The 19,896-nt window shown below is 47.8% G+C and overlaps 1 protein-coding gene across 2 annotated transcripts in view; it reads right to left on the bottom strand.

Moving 5' to 3' along the window:
- Window positions 1-7,774: 7,774 nt before the first annotated feature.
- The window catches only part of Hr51 (photoreceptor-specific nuclear hormone receptor 51), a 48,749-nt gene continuing 36,627 nt past the window's right edge, over window positions 7,775-19,896 (bottom strand). The window contains exons 5-10 of one of the 2 annotated variants that reach the window (XM_077659785.1): window positions 16,884-17,147; window positions 13,937-14,232; window positions 12,405-12,699; window positions 11,066-11,171; window positions 10,031-10,225; window positions 7,775-8,597 (exon numbers count right to left, since the gene is read on the bottom strand). In XM_077659785.1, coding sequence (XP_077515911.1) covers window positions 10,093-10,225; window positions 11,066-11,171; window positions 12,405-12,699; window positions 13,937-14,232; window positions 16,884-17,147 — 1,094 coding nt within the window. In that variant the 3' untranslated portion in view covers window positions 7,775-8,597; window positions 10,031-10,092. Of the gene's footprint in view, window positions 8,598-10,030; window positions 10,226-11,065; window positions 11,172-12,404; window positions 12,700-13,936; window positions 14,233-16,883; window positions 17,181-19,896 lie in introns of both variants that reach the window. The other variant, XM_077659784.1, reaches the window with a different exon arrangement.

Consider the following 19,896-nt stretch of genomic DNA (forward strand, 5'->3'; position numbering starts at 1 on the left):
CGCACGGCGCATGTCAGCAACACAGACGCACCGTCATGCACGGGCCTGACACACTAACACACACATTTTACACGCGAAATCGGCCGCTGATAGCGATGCCTGTTTATTTTTTTTATCGGTCTATCTTTCTAGCTTATAAGCACCGTTTTCGTTTGCAATGTTCTCTATGCGATCGGAATGCGGTGTCCTATCGATACACGCCACCTTTTGTTCATCCTAAGTGTCCCTTTAAACCCGAACGTGCAGCAGCGTGCCTTTCTAGGTGTTCATTATCTGCTTCTAACTATCAGTTCCATGTCCATACGCTCGCACCGCTTTTTCGGTTGGCTTCCTTTCTCCACACTCTATTGTTGCCGTTCCTGGTCGGATGGGCGGACTGAAGGGGAGCGCGCTCGGTAGAGTCACGCGTGCCATGCACGCCGCCGCCTCCTCTAGACACACTATGGAACTACTAAAATAGTTCACTTCTCTGCTCATAGCTGGCGCCACGTTCCTACGTTTCCGCGCGGATGCTAGCTGTGGTGCTGCGTTAAGGCGTAGAATTAATGTACACCATCCAGTGAATAATTTTATTTGGCAATGATTTTTTTTCCGTACGAAGGCAACAATGTGATCAGAGGTAGGATATACTAGAGAGCTCAGTGGCGTATTGCAGTTGTTACAGGGCACTGCAAAAAACTGTTAACAATGCTATGTGATTGTGTATATAATGATGTATAAAATCTCAAAATTCTTGTTGCCTTTTTAGTTTGTTTCCTCTGTTCTGTGGTCATTGCGCTAGTGGAAACGCATGGGAAAATATTCATTCAGCGGCGTGCAGGCTGAGCTTTTGGTGTCCCCGGAAAGTGGCTACAAAGCGCGTAGCTGCATTACTGTTGAGAAATATCTGACCACACTTAGAATAGCTCTTGAATAGTTTTAGCAGAGTCTCAGCGTGTTACCCCACACCCACCCCGTGAAATTTTGCAGCTTCAAAAAGAACGCACCTTCCTGGAACAGCCTGCGTCACCCAGCGTCGGTAAATCTAATTACGTTTATGATAGTTACGCAATCTGCCGTCCAGAGGACAGCACCATCTAGCAACCCTCTTTCACTCCCTTTCCTTCTTAGTGTTACTGCTCTTTTCCTTTCCTCAAAAACCGGTTTTAATTTTCTTGAGACAAACCCCTGATGTCATGTGCTTCGAACGAGGCAAACAGGGAATGCAAGTTTTACACGCCTCAGCAACGTGAGCTGAACCCCCCCTGTACACCCTGCATAGATTGTGCGCTCTTCCCCTGTTCCCTCATCTTCTCCCTCACCTCTTATTCCCTCTTCATCTACGTGAGACGACAGCGCATGTCACAGGCGCGAGCTTACCGCGCAATGACGTAGAAAGAGAGAAAAAGTGATAGCTTTCCGTCCTTAAATCACACGCTCTCTCTCCACCATAGCGCGGTGAGCCCACGCCTCTGACTTGTGCCAGGACTTTATATAGAGTTCTTGTACAAACTACACCATCCGGTTTAGGCCGCCGCGGTGGCCTAGTGGTTATGGTGGTCGGTTGCTGACCCGAAAGACGCGGGTTCAATCCCGGCCGCGGCGGTCGAATTTCGATGGCGGCGAAATTCTAGGGGCCCGTGTACTGTGCGATGTCATATGCACGTTAAAGAACCCCAGGAGGTCGAAATTTCCGGCGCCCTTCACTACGACGTTCCTCATGGCTTCAGTCGCTTTCGGACGTTAAGCCCCCATAAACCATAAGCCGTACACAATCCAGCTTTCCAAAGCATCCATGTTCTGAGGGAAAGCCGCCATTTTTGCCTGGAGTAGTCATTGCTTGGCGCCGATTTTAGTGTCGACGCGTATTCGATTCGTTTTTTGTTGTGTGTGATCGAACTCGCTTTACTGCAATAAAAATACTCTGGTACTGAGTTGGTCAGTTAGTAGTTTTAAGCAGATGATCAGCCTCGAGACCTGTCTCAATGAGCTCTCGACGAGATTATTTCCTGCCTGGCCAGCTGCATGGATGGATGGATGGATGGATGGATGGATGGATGGATGGATGGATGGATGGATGGATGGATGGATGGATGGATGGATGGATGGATGGATGGATGGATGGATGGATGGATGGATGGATGGATGGATGGACGGATGGATGGATGGATGGATGGATGGATGGATGGATGGATGGATGGATGGATGGATGGATGGATGGATGGATGGATGGATGGATGGACGGACGGACGGGTGGACGGACGGACGGACGGACGGACGGACGGACTTTATAGTAGCGACTGCTTTTCAAACAAGGTGGTTCTGGGGCTGCCATGGTCGGTTTTTTTTTTTGCTTCTATTTATGTAACAAATCTACGAGTTACTACAAGGAACAAGGTACTAACTACAAATGCAGCCTTTTTAATGCATATTGTACCGAGTTCTGCGCTATAACAATTTTAAATCCTGAGCTTGCATCTTTAGGACATTCCCCTGCCTTTAAGACACGAATCATCCATCCGTTCCTTACAAATGCCTGCCGCGGATACATTCACATTACCTTTGTTATCTGCGAACCTTAGAGCCTCGGGGATAGCGATTGTGTATGCGTCCGCATCTAAAGGGATACTGCAACATCTTCCTGTCTGATAATGTGACAGTACGAGGCAATGGCAGGAATATAGTCCCTAGCGATACTTGTTAGACTGCTGTCTCGCCCCGCCGCAAGGTCGCCTACGTAATGCATGCTGCGGTGGCGCTGCACGCAGTTGGAGCATGGTCAGTGCAAGCAGCTTGACGGCCGGGCGCAGCTAAGCTGAATATGATTGCTTTTATTAGACATTTACTGTGCGATTTCGTAGGCATCCGCTTTTCTTGAGGAAACCGCCGCCCATGAAAACAGGTGTTCGGAACACTTGAAAAGGTGGGAATTTAACATTTGTTCCTTGCAAATATACAGGCTAAAAGTTCTAATGCTGACAACGGTATTTCAGCACTTCGTGCTTCCGCACGCTGTACGGAACAGCAAAGGTCATAAGCGTTCGAACCGTTCTTTTCATTTGATCTTCTTGGTGTGAGCGCTTTGCGCGTGTGATTATTGTGCAATATTTGTAGATATATTTATCGCCAGTATGTTTTAATTCTTATTATCCCTACTATTTTTTTTTCTTTTTCTCCCGCTCATATACCTGCCCATTCACTTTCATTTCCGCCGGCTGTAGATAAAAGGTCTGAGGCATATGCATAGCAGCTGGTTACCGCAGCCGGCATCTATCATTTTCCTTCCTTTTTATTATTGTATGTATTTACAACAGTCGCCACCATACCGCTACTACTTCGAAAACATACTAAAGTTGACAAACCAAAGTAAAGGGAACAATTAACGCTTGAGGGGAAGCTTCAGTATGCTGCCAACGTTTCGACAACAGGAAGCTACTTCGTCTGGGAACTACTTGCGACCTCGGTAGAGTCCGATGCCGATTGAAGCTTCCCACTCGATCCCGATCGAATAGCCGTCTTGCTACATGCCAGATGGCGCTACGTGTACATATACCTTTGATTTTCTGTATAAGTGATCAGAGTTGCGTGCTTGTTTTCCCTGCGAAGCTCGAGCTTCTATTGGCTAAACGTGATCACATGGTAGAAAAGCATCCAAACATTGCGCACAAGACAAATCCTTTGCCCGTACTGCTTGTCTCCCTGCGTCCGTGTCTGTTGAGCGCTATGTGGCAAGTAAATCATTTGCCTCGTTTAGCGCTAGACCGTTGCTGATGACAGTCCATTCGTGCACCTACCGTTCTCATGCTTTGCGGCATTTTATTTTGTCCAAGTGCACATGTTCACTGAAACCGTTGTTTTTTTTTTTATCAATAACGCGCAACTTTATCACAGGTTTTCGCCGATTGTTCAAATGAAACCTTTGTGACTTGTGGCGTTTACAAAAGATGGCGCCACCCATCCACCACATGGCGAGTTTTTGTTCGTAACTAAATGAGGTAGGCCTTGGTGCAACCGATGCATTACTAGCTAGCTGTATCATTCAATGCAACAGTAATCTGTCTAGAAGAAAGCAAGTTCAGCCGCCAGAATCAAGAGGGTTGAGCCTGCACTCGCTCTAACCACTGCACCAAGTCGCCTCCTACATGCAAGAGTTGCTGCTTTCCCTCAGAATTTGGATGCTGGGGTGAGGAATATGGTAGATCCACGAGCAACTCTAGGTACTACACAGAAACTCTAATGTTGCCGTAGAAGTGGCGTCAAGCAAATGGGTTTCCTGAGAAGGAAAAGTAAACGAAAATCTGTCGGCATGATTATAATGTACGATAATGCGTTATACAGATTCCAGTTGTTGCGGATAAATTCCGCGACTAAATTAAGAAGTTATCTTTTCATGCTGGAGCCTGTATGGGGCTCTGTGGCCCTGGCAGGAGTGAATTGACGAGGTGAAGGCAGGAGTCGTCGTAATGCATTCTGATGACCAACAAAAGGCGTCTATAACCAATAGAGATAAAAATGAAAGGCGTCGGAGGTGTCACGTGAGTGATGACATCGTGTGTCAGAGCAGCGCCTCCTCAAGGAGGCGTTAGTCAGAGAGCCGACTAGTAGCATCACACAGGTCGTAATCTGCGGATGGTCGCGTGATCTTGGTTAGGCCATCACTGACACCATCGACGTGCAAGCAGACCATCAACAGCTGCACTGTAAACACGTCTGACAGAAAATTCTGTGGTTGTGAAACAGCCACAGCATGTTGGTCACAAACGCACGCAGAGCAGCATAATACCGGTCGAGGCTCGTAAAGTTGAGTTTGCACTTGCACACTTGTTCACTTTTGCGAATGCAGGAGCACTTTGAAACACTTTGAGATTTTACAACATTTATTGACTATATTCCTGCACGCTTGAGTTTTAGTTTTCACCTGAATGTTTCCTGAGCACGACGGAAGCAGCAAGGCTCGATCGTGCCTCAGGAACCGGCTCAGGAACCGGGTAGCAGCGCCAGATCGTCATTGAATTCGATCCCGATCGGCTTGATCAGAATTGAACGTGCCCATGTGACAGCGGTTTAGTAAGAAAGGATAATTATTCATATTTTACTATCGCGGCCTTGCTTCAGGGTTCATTTGTTCCTAAAGCCACCCCCCACAATTTTTTTTATCTTATTATGACCACGACCTGTCATTCTGGCAGGATTCGGTGCGGCGAGATTAACAGCAATATGAACCTATTTTCTGCGTCATTCGAACGGCTTCAAAAAGCGATGCATTGAAGCCGTTTTCATTTTTCTATTAACCTTATTAATTTCTTATCCGGAATGGAGTTTTAATTTTTGAATATCTTATTTATTACTGTGCTACCTTACTCATTTAATATTACACTTTGCTTCTCTAAAGCTGTGCCCTCTTTCTCAAGGCGCAATGCTCACGGTAGATAGAGATTCAACAGTATAGGTCTATGAAAAGAAAGCAGGACAGTAAACGCATTATATGCATCATGTACTGTTATTGTCGCGGTTGGTTATCGCTTTCGGTGCTGTAGACTCCAAAAGTCTTCGCTGTTGGTCTTGCGACGAAGTTTGAGTTCATGGTATCGCGTCGCAACTAAGTATTGACTGGTGCTAGGCGTTTTCATCTCGGCCCTCTAGCGTAGTGCAGTACAAATGAAATCCGGGTTTTTAACATTCTTTCGGTTACAAACATTTCCTGCTTTTACAAGCGATCGGTGCACCAAGAGTTAGTGGAAATACTGCATTGAATAGATTTGGATTATTTTGTCACCGGGACGTCCCTTTGAACAGACACCTAAATACCACTACGACGACAGTTTACATGTTACAGTGCGGTATCTGCGGACTGAAGTCTAGTCCGAGACCTCGCGTTCATCACCTGACAAGTTCAACACCTTTGTTCGCACTTCTTATTAACAACTTCTGCTCCAGATTGTAAGCTGGAGCAGCAATACTTGCTTGCGGTCGCCCCGGTTGTGTAGGGCAGTTGACAAAGAGGCATACTACAACAAGTGGCTCCAATGTCCTAAGTAGTATACACGTCGACTGCAGAGCTCTGCGCAATCATCAGTTGAGTGGAGTTGAGTTGTTGCATGCTACATGTGGGATTAGCCTTGCTTAGTCTGCCGGCAATCGCTCCACCGTAGCGTCACTTATATGTTAATAACGACCTAAAGCCTCTCGGATCTTCCCCGCTCAGAATGCTGTGGTTTGAGGCTTATAGTATATAATTGAATGCACCATGGTACAAAGCGACAATCACGTCAAAATCCATGGCCTTTGGACTGACACTAGGACTAATTTTAGGACCACGCGAGGCTTGTGTGTGTTTGGTCATACAGAGAACGACCGTGCCTACAGGAAACGATACGGCATGCTGCACTTGGCGAGTGAAAGCAACTATCTCTTCATTTCTCCCTCCCGGATGGATGGATGGATGGATGGATGGATGGATGGAAGGTAGGAGCGCCCCCTTTGAAACAGGGTGATGGCAGTTGCCACCATGCTCAGTTTTTTATCCTTTATTTTTGTTTAACAGTGCTGTAAGTCGTCAATAAAATTCGCCATTTTCCTTAAAATACGCCTTCCTACACTTTTCAACTTATGTCGCCTCTCTGCTTTTGAGCCACCAATCTTCCAATCGCTTTTTGCTGATTTCCACCGCAGATTTGTTTACATGACTATTGTTATCTCTAAACCCTAGGGTCTCAGGAAGAGTGACTGTGCCTGCATCGACATCGGGATGGATACCATCACATTTTAGTATGAGGTGTTCTATTGTTTCTACAGATTTACCACACACAGCACATGTCATCTTCGTTAAATTTCTTTTCATAGCTGCGCGTTCTAAGACACTCTAACCTAGCTTGAAAGAGGAGGGCAGTGCCTCTTGAGTAATCATAAAATTCCTTTTCCAGTATCGATATAGTTCTACACTATATGCTTCTTTTCCATTGAATCTATCCAATTTTTACCTTCCGCGTTTTTAACTTGTCGTTTAATGCTCTTTCTTTCTCCTTTTTCGTGTCTGACAAACTTACTGGTTAGCTTTCTAGTTCTTTTCCGCCACTGTGAGTCAACACTCTTTCTGTATAGTTATTTAAATACCTTAGCTGCCCACCTGTTATCGTCCAGTTTCCTCAGGCGTTCTTCGCATAGTATTTTACTCTGAGCTTGCTCAGAGTAAAATACTATGCGAACGAACGCCCTGAGGAACACTCGGACGATCCACTGCCCGTGGGCACCTAATGCTAATCTTCCAACAGCTCTCTGATTTACTTCTAATCTCGACTGAACTTCTGCCCTTAAGCACAGAACCGCATTCCTGAGTCTAAGCCCCGGCACCATTATTCCTTTCCAAATACCTCTCAGTACTTCATACCTGTTGTACCCCCACAATGCGCTATGTTTCATTATTCCGGCATCTCTTCTCAATTTTGCTATGAGAGACTACTGCTCGTGCTTTTCCGTGTACATCTGCCCTTCGTTTACCCATACCCCGAGATATTTGTATTCGGCCACTCGGGCCCACGTAAGCTGTATAGCGCCCTCTCGTGGCACTGTATAAAATGAGCTCCATGTACCTTGGCCAAAGAATTAGCGCCTCGCACTGGACGCGTGTTCTCGATAGCCTGCCAAGAGGATTAGCGCATGTACAGTCCTGTTGGTGTTGAGAAAATAGCAGCGTCCGCGAGTAGCGTTGAGAAACAGGCGAAGACATTTGCCAGCAACATGAAGGAAAAGTTCGAAGGAATGAAACAAAGTCGAGTGAAGCGAAAAGAGTTCGTGGTTCACACAGCATTCTTTACGAGACTTAAGCAGATTGCAACGTTGGGTTGGGGAACATGTGCGCCGAATAACTAGTCACTGCTGAAAGCAAGACATGCTACGCAAGGCAGACAAAACGAGGTAATTAGCTCAGTCAGAAAACACCATGCTATATTAAAAAGCTCTCTGAAAAGGATATATTAGCGAGAACCAGGTGCTGTTTGTTTCTTATTGCAGGTCAGGTTCCGGCACACATACGTAACCTTATGCGTCTTTCTTTTTTTTTTTGAAAAGACTAATACTCTTTATTGGTTAAAAGTTATTGACCAACCTGAATAAAAAGTCAGTTATTGGCATTTCGCACCGGTTTTATCTCCATAGATTTACATACCAGCTCCAAGGTTTCGGCGTTCCCGAAGTTAGTCTCATTTCTCGTTAATTTCATTGTTGTTTCACGTGAAATTGGCATGCAGCACCCACCCATGTGCCCCCTATACGAGGTTGTGATGTGAACACAATTTCTGGCACAATGTTCTGAGTCAATCAAGTCGACACGGGACAGTAACTAGCACTTGGCCTGTTCCAGTGCGACCGAAAACTGGTGGCTGGGCAAGTGGTCAATACGATGCGCTTTGTACTGTGCGCACTATCCACAAACAGCGCAGTCAGTTTGTCTTTGACTAGGCAACAATCACAGGGGGGGAGAGGCAGGGATGATCTGTACAAGTGCCACGTGTCTTCTGGCGTTGAACGGGTGAACTCGACACGGTCGGGCAAGACCTGGGCTCAGGAGTGTCTCTCTCCACGAGGAAGAAGAGCTGCCCACTCTGGACATTCAAGTCGACCTGCAAAAAGGAAGCTGGCATAAACTACCGGAAAACGTTGTATGTGGTGAAGCCACAATGTCTTATGTAAATCGTGGCGTTTAACGTCCCGCAGCGGCACATCGGCTATGAGGGATGCAGTAGTGGAGGGCTCCGTATTAATTTAGACCATCTGAGGTTATTTAAGTTGCGCGGATATCACACAGCACGTGGGATTTTTTTGTATTCGCCTCCATCTAATTATTGCCACCGCGGCCGGGGTCGAACCTGCCACCTTGGGATATGGAACCGAAAGCCAAGGTTGAAGATGGCATTGGGGAAAACGCGTAAAAGCCGCAAGATGCATGCAGTTAAACGTGTTAAAACGCACATGGAGCAAGGGGCAAGAAAGGAGAACACAAAAATCTTTCACGACTTGAAATTTCGGGGCAAAATTGGATCTTTGCTTAAAGCTCTCTCACCGCCAATAGTCACTCGATTTCACAGCGAGTTACTTCCGCACCAATGGCACATTCTGAACACGCGAAAAAGCTTAGCCGAGTTAGACCCTCAAAATTAGGCCTGCGAAAGTAGTTTGTCGGCAATATTAGCATTTGAATATAAAAGCAAATTCACAAAATTTTCACCACAATTATGAGCTGAATGGAGACTTTGGAGACATGAGAACGCACAGAGCTCACGAGTGCAGCACAGAGGTAAACTTATTCTGGTCCATTTTCTGCGCTTTTTAGCTATGCAATCGCTGGCGAAGTCACAAATGAAAGAATGTGGATTTGTGAACGACCTAAGGAATTTTGCAGCGGTTTCACATTGGGGAAAGAATGTTGGTGACGTGGAAAGGACTAAGGCGAACCTGATGTCTGTTAGCGACTCAGGCACGTGAACACTTTCTAACCTTCAGCAAAGCTGTAGATATATTTACACTATTTTGCTCACTATAGCGTGCTGTAGAATACTTCAACGACTTGAGGCTCTGATGTACAAGCCCGTGTTGTTGATGTGTTTTGTGGAGTTACCTTACAGTTCTCCGGAGGTTCGGAGCCTAGCAAAATCTTCCAGCGTTTGTCTCTCAGAAAGCAACCTGGCTAGCACAAATTCCACCGGGGGCAGCACCTGCCATCTCAGGGAAGTGGCGCACCGCTTAACCGCTGCACCAGCTACGCCAGGAATGGTATGAGGACTCTCAGGGATCTATGACTGCTAAGTGGAGAGAAAGACCAATTCTGCATATATGGATACGCCACGCTTTCGCAACGTGTACGAATGTTGTCGAACATTCTTTCTCATTTTTAAATCAGTGAGCGTGAGGAGCTCGTCACTAATGTGCATGGCATAATTTGTCTCATCTCTTTCCCGTCGTAAGACGAAGTACCTCCGAGCGATGGCATCCTTCTAAGGCTGACACTATCGCGTCACGACATTCCGTTCGATGCAAGGGTGAGCCACGCACTTACGGTCTGCACACCAGGTGGCGCTCTGATCGCGCGGCGCGGGAGTGCGGCGGCGTGCGCGGCGATCAGCACTTGAACATGTCGCACAGCAGCTTCTCCATGGGCGTGTTGCCGATGGTGCGTTGAAAGTAGAGGGCCTCCACGCGCTCAGCCGGCACGTAACGCAGTGACGGAAGCATCAGCAGCAGCCGGCCAAATCTGCGGGGGGGGGGGGGGGGGGGGGGGACGGTATGGAGAACGGTTTGTCACCGGGCGAGCCACTGTACGCACGCTCCTTCCGGTTCACATGCGTCGCTCTAATTGATGCGGATAGAGAGAAAAGCCGTCCGCTGTTTGATTTTTGTTTACATTGCACGGTGAATGAAGTCAGGCACAGGTTGGAGAAGCGGATCATGCATGTGCGGAAACGCAGTGCCTCAGCGTATTCACTCCTCGCGTCCTGTCATCGTAATGGCGGCATTTCGCTCGATGAATGTAGCGATATCAGCGCAAAACGAATGCTGGAAGCAAACGTGCTCATTAAAATGGCGAAAGCGCAATTACGAACACGTAAAAGAAAGTAGATGAGATGATTGATTTTCCCGGCTCTTTTCGTGTCAGCGTTTATAAGTTGGTTAATGATACGAACATTTGTATGTCTCAAGCACATTTAGTCCTACAGCATGTGCTCATTGCTGTAGAGTTCAAGGATTTGTCTTCACACGCCATTGCTTTTCTGATGGCACCCCGTAATTTGTAACGAATACATTTAAGTGCGCTAATACTATAGCTTCCAATTGCAGATATGGCCGAACGCCGCCCCCTCCCTCCCCCCTAAAAATTTAAACATCCCCCCCCCCCCAGAAAAAAAATAAATTCCTAGGAATACCCCTGGCGGTGTTAATAAGATGCTAGAGGTATGTATAACAACTAATGAACTACTGCTGTAGAAAACGAAAACAAGAATTTTTACCCTCCTCCCCTTGCGCAAAGCAAGTCAGACCAATAGCCCACTTAAGTTAATTTAGGAGCTTTGACATAGGTGAGCGCCGCGCCTACCTGACCGGGTGCGTAGGATGCTGCGTCTTGACGTGCTGCTGCAGCATGAGCTGCGCCTGGTCCTGCAGGGCTTCCACCTGGTGCGCGTCCTTCAGGCCGCGGGAATCTGCGAGCGGCGGAGATGTCAGGGATGAAGCTTCCATGCACACATGTTGCCAGCATTGTATGCTCGGGTAGAACACACAAAGCCATTCGAAAAGAAAAGAGAACAAACCACAGCCGAAATCGTTCATTAAAGCTGGCTCTGAAGGCCACGGTCTACTTTTCGGACGGTATTTGCTTCCTGGAGTGCAATCGAGAGGATTTTTTTCTTTCCTCTAATGTTTCTTTTCTAGTCGCTGTATTGTAAAAAAATGGAATCGAAAGACTCATTTTTCCTCCCTAAGTTTTAGTGTGCACCAAGCTGGAATAGCCTTTTGTCACTATTCTTCTCCGCCTGTGCATTAAGGAGACCCGTGTCCCCGACAGTACAAGTGGAGAAGCCCGCAAAGAACTACTCTGAAAAAACAAAAGTAAAATTAAAAGACTTGTCTGATATTACAGGGTAACTGCATCGAAAATATGCTAGCATTTTGACTGCTAGAAGGCTTCTATGCTTTCTTAAGCAATTTTTGACATGCAGTGCGATCCGCAAATTAGGTACGCTTTATTCAACGGCTAATGTTGTTTTTTAATTGGCTGAAAAAATCACATTTCATGAGCGAGCAATGAATGAGTGAACAGCGAGATGTTAACGTTTCGACGCCATGGCGAAGACGAAATATGAAACGCTGTAATATCAAACACGAGACGCACGGCGTGCATAAATCTGTTCACTAGTGTGTGCGGAGCACCGATAAAATACGCTTTCTCTATTCTGTGGGCTGTGAGTCTGTGGGGCCATTTCAGAATGCACTGACCTCACCGCGAGTTTCACCTCACCACCGCCACTGTATAAAACGCCGGTAGACTTCGTTCCTATAGCGTGCGCTGAATGGCAAAATGACTGGAAGAGTTGATGACAAAGCTTTGGTTAGTTTACCAGATGACAATATTTTATTTTCGACTACAGATGCGTTCCCGAAGAGCATCAAAACAAATCATTATTGTGTGATAATTCTACCTTTTCTTTTGAGTGAAATAAAAAAATCTTATGTTGATGACGTTTACATTTTTTTAAGCGAAAATGTTTTGAGAATGCTGTATTATCTGCTCGTCCTACAGAAGCCACCACGACCAGCAGCTGTAAGTAGAAACTATAAGCACATTCTCAGAAATGCTGCTGTGTTTTAAACACATCCGGGAAACCTATTGTTTCTGCGGTGGCTGCAGCGAGTGCTAGTCTCGCGGTGGCACTGACCGGCCTTGAAGAGCAGTATGGCCTTGAGGCAGGCGAACTCTGCGGGGTCGACACCGATGGCCCGGAAACGCGCCAGCACCTCCTGCAGGATGCGCACGTCGGTCAGCGGGGCCTTGGCGTTGTGGTGGCCGCCCTCGCGACCCTGGTGCTGGGCCCCGTTGCTGTTGTTGCTGTTGTGCAGCGCAAGCGCCGCGTGCTCGGCGGGGCTGAACAGTGGGCTCGCCTCCAGTGGCAGGCACCACTGGATGGCGCACAGCAGGAACAGCTCGGACCACGTCTCCTCCAGGATGATCACCTGCGCACCCAGAGAGTGTGACTGCGATTGCCACTTTGAAATGAAGCCCGACCGCGGCGGCTGCGTTTTTATGGAGGAAAAACGCTAAGGCGCCCGTGTGCTGTGCGATGTCAGTGCACGTTAAAGATCCCCAGGTGGTCGAAATTATTCCGGAGCCCTCCACTACGGCACCTCTCTCTTCCTTTCTTCTTTCACTCCCTCCTTTACCCTTCCCTTATGGCACGGTTCAGGTGTCCAACGATATATGAGACAGATACTGCGCCATTTCCTTTCCCCCAAAACCAATTATTATTAAATGACGCCTGTGAGGAGTTCCTTGACTAACACCAGTGCTCACATTCAAAAGTAATCCTCATCTCTATTCTTCGATGTAAATGAATAGAGAATCTTCCTGACTTCTCTCAACAGATTAATTCAGTGAGAAGGAACGAGGACACAAAACAGAACACACAACACAGCAGCACAGCTGCCTGTGTGTTCTCTATTGTGTCCTTGGTCTTTCGCGCTGGACTGATCCATTGATAGAAATGAACTAACTAGCCCAGACCAAAATCATGATCCAACGGACCTCTACTGATCAGGGCGTTTGCTCTCCTTAAGACCAAATAGTCTATCGTCTGGCGTCAGCGTTAGGACGAACAGTGGCATCTATATATGTACGACGTCCTCTTTTGTGTATTAGTCCCCTTGTTTCCTTTCCTCCGTCCGGCATGCACAATGTGTGTCTGCTGGATCATCACACACGTGTCTGTCTACACGGTTATGTGCATCATGGATATCCTGTACGAAATTGGGCCACGGACTGGACACACACTTCTTTTTTGTCTCTGTTGTCATCTTATAAATATTTTCTTTTCTCTGTAGGTGATCCATATATCATTCGCGAGTTCGCGTCGGTAGAGACATCAACTTCATTTTATCTATTCATTTGTACAGACTGTCTACACAGTGAATTCTATTGACAACATTATTTCTGCCTCTTCGAGAGCTACGCACTTTCTCTAACCAAGAAACGGGAGTTGTCAGTAGACGCTGTCGAAGGTTTATAGACAACAGTCTCTGAATTGTGTTTGTAATGTCAAAGCATATTGCCTAAGTCGGGTACATAACGTCGTGTACGTACACTCCAAAAAGAAGTAATAAGGTAGTAAGCAGTCCTCTAGCGCAGTCCCACAGGACAGCTCATTCTCCTTTTTACTCCCATACAGGCGTATTCGTGTCAAAATTGTAGGTGTACCTGGTCCCTGAAGGGCAGGTTGGAGAAGGAGGGCAGGTTCTTGGCCCACTTGACGGCCATGAAGAGGAGCCGCGCCGAGGTCTCGTACACGCTCTCCTGGGCCACCGGGTAGAGGGGAAACTCCCCGTAGCCCGGCATGGGCCCCTGCTGCTGCTGCTGGCACAGCAGGGGCGGCGGCAGCAGATTCAGCGGGGAGCGCCGGGCGCCGTTCCCAGTCACTGCGCTGACGGCCGACTCGCCCGGCCCGCCGCCATTGCCCAGGTCGTCGCGACAACCGCCCGACTCGGACGTGTCCTCTGCACGCCACGAAGCATTCGTGCACAGTGTGATTCGCGCTCTATTCTCATCACAGTGTTCGAGCATAAAGACTGCTGATCAATCTATATGATGCGGTAAATATTAATTGTGGCACCGCAGCGGTGGCCTAGTGGTTTGAGCATCCGCCTCGCTTGCGGGAGGTGCGGGGTTCGATCCCCAGTGCCGCCGGGTACCCACCGGTGATACAATGGGTACAAGCCTTCCCCTGGTCTGGTGCTCGGCTTCTTTGGGGTGAAATGCTTAGGAAATGGGTCTCTGACCCCACTTTGTGCAATGAAAAACTACCTTGTGTCATGGCACTCTTGGGCAAAGCTGCCCTTGCGCCATAAAAACAATCATCATCATCATCATCATCATCATCAAATATTAACTGTGTACGGACATGGTCTCTGGGTGCCAATGCACTCACACAGTAGGTCATCATGCTTTGGGTATAATATTCGAGCAAGTACAACCTTCGTGCCTAATCTGACTGATGCTTTAAAACTGGCGAATGTGGGCGGTTAGCGAGATGTCTATTATATGCAGACTAATTTGCTGTTCTTGAGATCTAACTTCAGCTGCGACAAACGCCTAATTATTGCCAAAGTTCTGCCGTACTCTTTAGACATGCATGCGTTTAGGTTTACACGCAAACGCTACAATAAGAAGGAAAGCAATACAACTTACACGCGTTTCACTCGCTCATGCTTTGCTAATTCGCTACAGACACCATACGCTCCTTCCAAGTACGTCTCCCCGGCACCGGCGAGTTGCCTCACATATCACTCCGCTCTATAGGCTTCCTTCAATACTGCCAAGACAGATGTGTGACAGCGTTCCGCAACCAAGGGCGTCAGGAAATTATATGAGACGCATCCTCGCACGTTCTCGCGCCATCGCCCAACGCTTGCATATTGTCTGAAGCCAGCTGAACACCACACTGTTTTCAGCATTGAGGGCACTCAGACAGCGACTGTTAAATTGGAGGGAACACTTAAGCTCCGTATTAAGGGTAGGGCGCGGTAGAGTTAATGGGTTAATGTCCATATATGCGGAATTCGTCATTCTCGACTTTACAATCACCGATCCCTGGGAATCCTCATACCACTGCTGGCGCAGTGGTGCAGCGGTTAAGTGATGCGCCACTGCCCTGCGATGGCAGGTGCTGCCATCTGTGGTGCTTGTGCGAACCAGGTTGCTCTTCTCTAGCAACCGCTCACGTCATATCATTGATTTAACAGACACCTGCCACTGTGGTCAGTCTGCTCACGATCCGATGGGCAGATTGTGATGAAGCTAAAAGGTCACGTGACCAAGGTTGCACACCTATAGGTTGCTTCTCAGGCGATTTCTCGCTCACAACGCCGACGCCCTCTTTTCTGCAGAATGGGAGCCTTAACGCACTTGCGTTAAGAGGACAAGATTTTATTCTGAAATTAAAGAGTGCCAACATAAGAGGTGAGTCCAGTTTTAAAATTTTCTTAATCGGCAATGCGTTTCGAAATATCGAACGTCAAAATACTCATTTGAAAGCACGTTGAGTTGGCTTTCCCGCGTTGCGCATTTATAAAATGGTGTCGCTCGCGTATGTAATGCGGCAAATACAGTTTCCATTTGTGTATTTTATGACGTAGATGTAGCTAACGTGTTTCAGCGACGATACTATACGCAGCGACGCCATTTCAGCTCATTTCAATGCGTATTTCTGACGTTCAATATTCGGAATCGCATTGTCGATTAAGAAATTTAAAAACTGCGCTCGCCTTCTGTGTTGACGCTCTCAATTTCGCAGTGTAATCTTGGCAGATAAAATCAAAAATAAAAAAGTTGATTAGTTATTTTAGTTTGTTATTCGCCTAATTATTCAGCTCTATCACGCACTTACATAATCTCTGCCTTGCTCTACAATCAACCTGCACAGACCGCACTGGGCTATTTCTCGCAGTTTTCAAGAAAAAATCTACAAACTTAAAAAAAACACCATGTGTCTCTGCTTTAGTTAGGTATGGCTAGACAGCTAGCTTGTAGCCTGAGAAGCAACCGTATACTTAGTGCCTAAAGAGCGTGATCCAGGAAAATTGCCTTTCACGAAAATTTCAGCAAGTGCCGCACTACGTATAATCGATGTCCAGAAGTTTAAAGCCTTAACCGCCCAGCAGCCATCTGTGCCACAAAAGCTGCCTAAAAGCACGAGCAAACTCGCTCAGTTCACCACGATCACAATATTGAATGCCAGAAGAACAAGGTTCCGGGCTAGTTGGTAATGCATTGTACTTAGAAACAGCGCGAAGAAACACGGACACCACGAAGAAACGACACACACGAGCGCTCGTGTGTGTCGTTTCTTCGTGGTGTCCGTGTTTCTTCGCGCTGTTTCTAAGTACAATTGAATGCCAGTTCAGTACATTATTGCCTGTAACCGAGACTTCCAAGTTCTCAGTATCGTGAAAGAGATGCCTTTAGAGACAGTTTAGTACTTGATGTCTACATCAGCTCATTAAAATAAGCCGTTAAGTGGCTATTTCATTTAGGCAAACTGTCGGCCATGCCAACAGTTCTCTAAATGGTCCTAAAGTTGTTTCAAGTGGTAGTTCGCTGTATATACGCGGGGTCGGTGGCGCGCAGGTCGCACTAAGGTAACGTTTACCTTCTTTGGTGGGCGCGTCGTCCCGACGCTCGTACTTGGCCGGCCGGTGATGCAGGTCACGCGGCTGCTGCGACGCCGCGGCGGCCCGGTCCAGCGCCAGGTAGCGGGCGGCCGCGGCTGCTGCCGCCGCAGCCGCTGCCGCGGCGCTGGGAGCGTGAGGGAACACGCCCACGGCGGCGCCTTCGCGCAGCAGCCGCTCGGAGTCGGCCAGCGACTCGGGCCGAATGGTGGCCGTGTTGCGCGGCTGACGCTCGTTCTGTACCGCTGCAGGGTTTGGGAAAGGAAGGGGAGATGCACCTGGTGCAACACACACGCGAGCGTCTCTCGCACGCACCTACAGATGTCGCCTCTGCCACGCCTCCCGATCGGACAAGCAGCGAACGGTGGCAGGGCGAGAAAGAAAACACAACCGTTCGGCTAAAAGATCTATGCGGCTACAGGGCAAATGCTGGGTAATAAACAATGGCATTGGGAAAATTCGTGCTCATTTTCGCTTCGCACATAGAGAGAGGCACTGAAACCAAAATTGTCTGCAAATCATGAACAAAAAAATGATTAACGCAAAATGGCGTTTTCAGCCTTTTCAGTACAGAGCAGCATTATACAAAAATTATTGGCTCGCATGATATGTAGCGCCCCTGCTTGATAGTGCATGAAACGTTATTTAAAACCTTTATAGCCCCGCCGCGGTGGCTCAGTGGTTAGGGCCCTTGGCTACTGAACCGGAGTTCCCGGGTTCGAACCCGACCGCGGTGGCTGCGTTTTTATGGAGGCAAAACGCTAAGGCGCCCGTGTGCTGTGCGATGTCAGTGCACGTTAAAGATCCCCAGGTGGTAGAAATTTTTCCGGAGCCCTCCACTACGGCACCTCTTTCTTCCTTTCTTCTTTCACTCCCTCCCAGGTGCTGCGCCATTTCCTTTCCCAAAAACGAATGATTATTAAAACCTTTATGCCTGGGAAATGTGCCAAACACTAATCGTGCACACACAGTTTTCGCCAAGAGCGAATGATGCCATCATGTTTTTGGTCCCTCGTCGGACTAAGTAGCGCGCAGAATAACTTCCAAGATATGCAGGTCACGCTCGGCCCAGCGGATGAGGAGGTTCAAGCTACCTAGACTAGTATCACGTCGCGCAATAAACACGCTACCAAACAGGGCCCGATTTTCACAAGAAAACCATGCTGAATTCATTTTTACGGCTTAAAAAATCCAAGGAATACATGGTTCAAATGGAACCGACTCCTCTCAGTGTGACCCATAAAGCCGCCACTGCTACAAAAATACACGCACAACACGTTTTACCGCTTTAGACGCAAATGTTCCGCGATCGCCCGTGGTGGTGAGGGTCGTCTCATTCGTACGGCGTTAACGCTGCGAGAAATTCCCACGCGAGGTGAAAACAAGATCACCAATTCATTTGGCATTGTGATCGGATTACGTTTTACCCACTCTCTGTTATTCGCTTCTGCACCGCCCTCCATGCTTCATCTGTCGCGGGAGGTCCTGGTACTCGATGGTTAAGGTTAATGCAATGACTGTGGCGGTGTCAACAGCAGCTGAGATTGTCTTAAAAGCCTCTCTGCCCACCAGCTCTTTTCAGGTACTTCGCAAGTGCTACACGCCACCACGCCGACAGCGCTCCCGTGGCCTCCTGTGTGCTGGGGCCGGCGAAGCAAATCCAATCAAGACAACGAACCGACCGAACCCCTCGATTCGCATCCACCCCCGCTCTCCGCTCTCGAGGCGAGGGGGCGCGGTGGGGCCTACCGACCTCTAACCTCGTTAAACGACGCGGCTGCGCGAACCCCGGACAGCGCCGCTGCACGTGCCGTAAAGCGCTCTGCAAACACTCTTCCGTCAACCCTGCGGCCAGCGCGCATGTGCGGTATGGTGAAGTGGGCAGGGGTGTGTTAGAAGCAGGGTGACAGCAACCGACGAAGTGGAAACACACAAAGAAGTGATAAGCGTGTCTCCCCCAGGGGGCGCTGCTGGAAATAAGTTCGTGATGACTCTCGGCCGACCGTATACGTGAGTGCTTGGCGGAGGTTAAACGCATCCGTCCGGAGCAAGTTGTTGGTGTTAATTTGGTGGTGCGAAGAGAGGGAGAAAGGAGGTGCTGATCGAGGCTATACGTCATTCAGCGTTCAGATTAAGTAAAGCGGGGAGATCACTGACGTTTGTACTCAAGATAAGGGGGGAAAAATAATGCACTTTATGGTGCGAAAGCTACACATATATGCATACCTGTTGAACCGCTCCTTGCTCGAGAAATCCAGATCGATTTCGGATACTTTGCATTCTTTAATACGGCCCTCAAAATGATGATGATAATAATAATAATTTTTGGGGTGAAAGCAAATGGCGCAGTATCTGTCTCATATATCGTTGGACACCTGAACCGCGCCGTAAGGGAAGGGATAAAGGAGGGAGTGAAAGAAGAAAGGAAGAAAAAGGTGCCGTAGTGGAGGGCTCCAGATAAATTTCGAACACCTGGTTATTCACAGCAGAAATAAAGCTGTGAAAGCTGTGAAAATAAATGATGTAGGAATTAATTTTCAAAGCGCTTCCGTCAAAAGTGCGTCCTTTTGCCATAACAGTGAAGAAATCAATGAACTTGTTCTCAGCAAGAATTCCTCCACTGAGATACCGCGCTGATTACTCGGGCATGGTTTCTCGGACAAGTCTTTCGCTGGGAGCATGAAACGCAGCCTTTCCTGCGCAATTTCTTTAGCCCGCCGGTCAAACAGTACGAAATATCCTGCTGCGTTCGACATATATCCGCTTCTGTGAGTCTGTGCTGTTCACACTGACTGAAGCAGTACGGCTGAAAACGACACTAAATTGTATTCGTGAAGAAGGCGGCATTTCTGCGTGCAGGGCTGTTATGGCTTCAAGCCCTTGCACGATACATGCAATGCCATGTTCCATCAACTAAGTCGCCGTTGTTTTCTAGCTCATGTTTTCATGTCTTCTGAAACATTTCATGGGCATATCCCTATTTTCTACTATTTT

This window comes from Amblyomma americanum, chromosome 3 (assembly GCF_052857255.1).
Source record: "Amblyomma americanum isolate KBUSLIRL-KWMA chromosome 3, ASM5285725v1, whole genome shotgun sequence".
Taxonomy (NCBI): domain Eukaryota; kingdom Metazoa; phylum Arthropoda; class Arachnida; order Ixodida; family Ixodidae; genus Amblyomma; species Amblyomma americanum.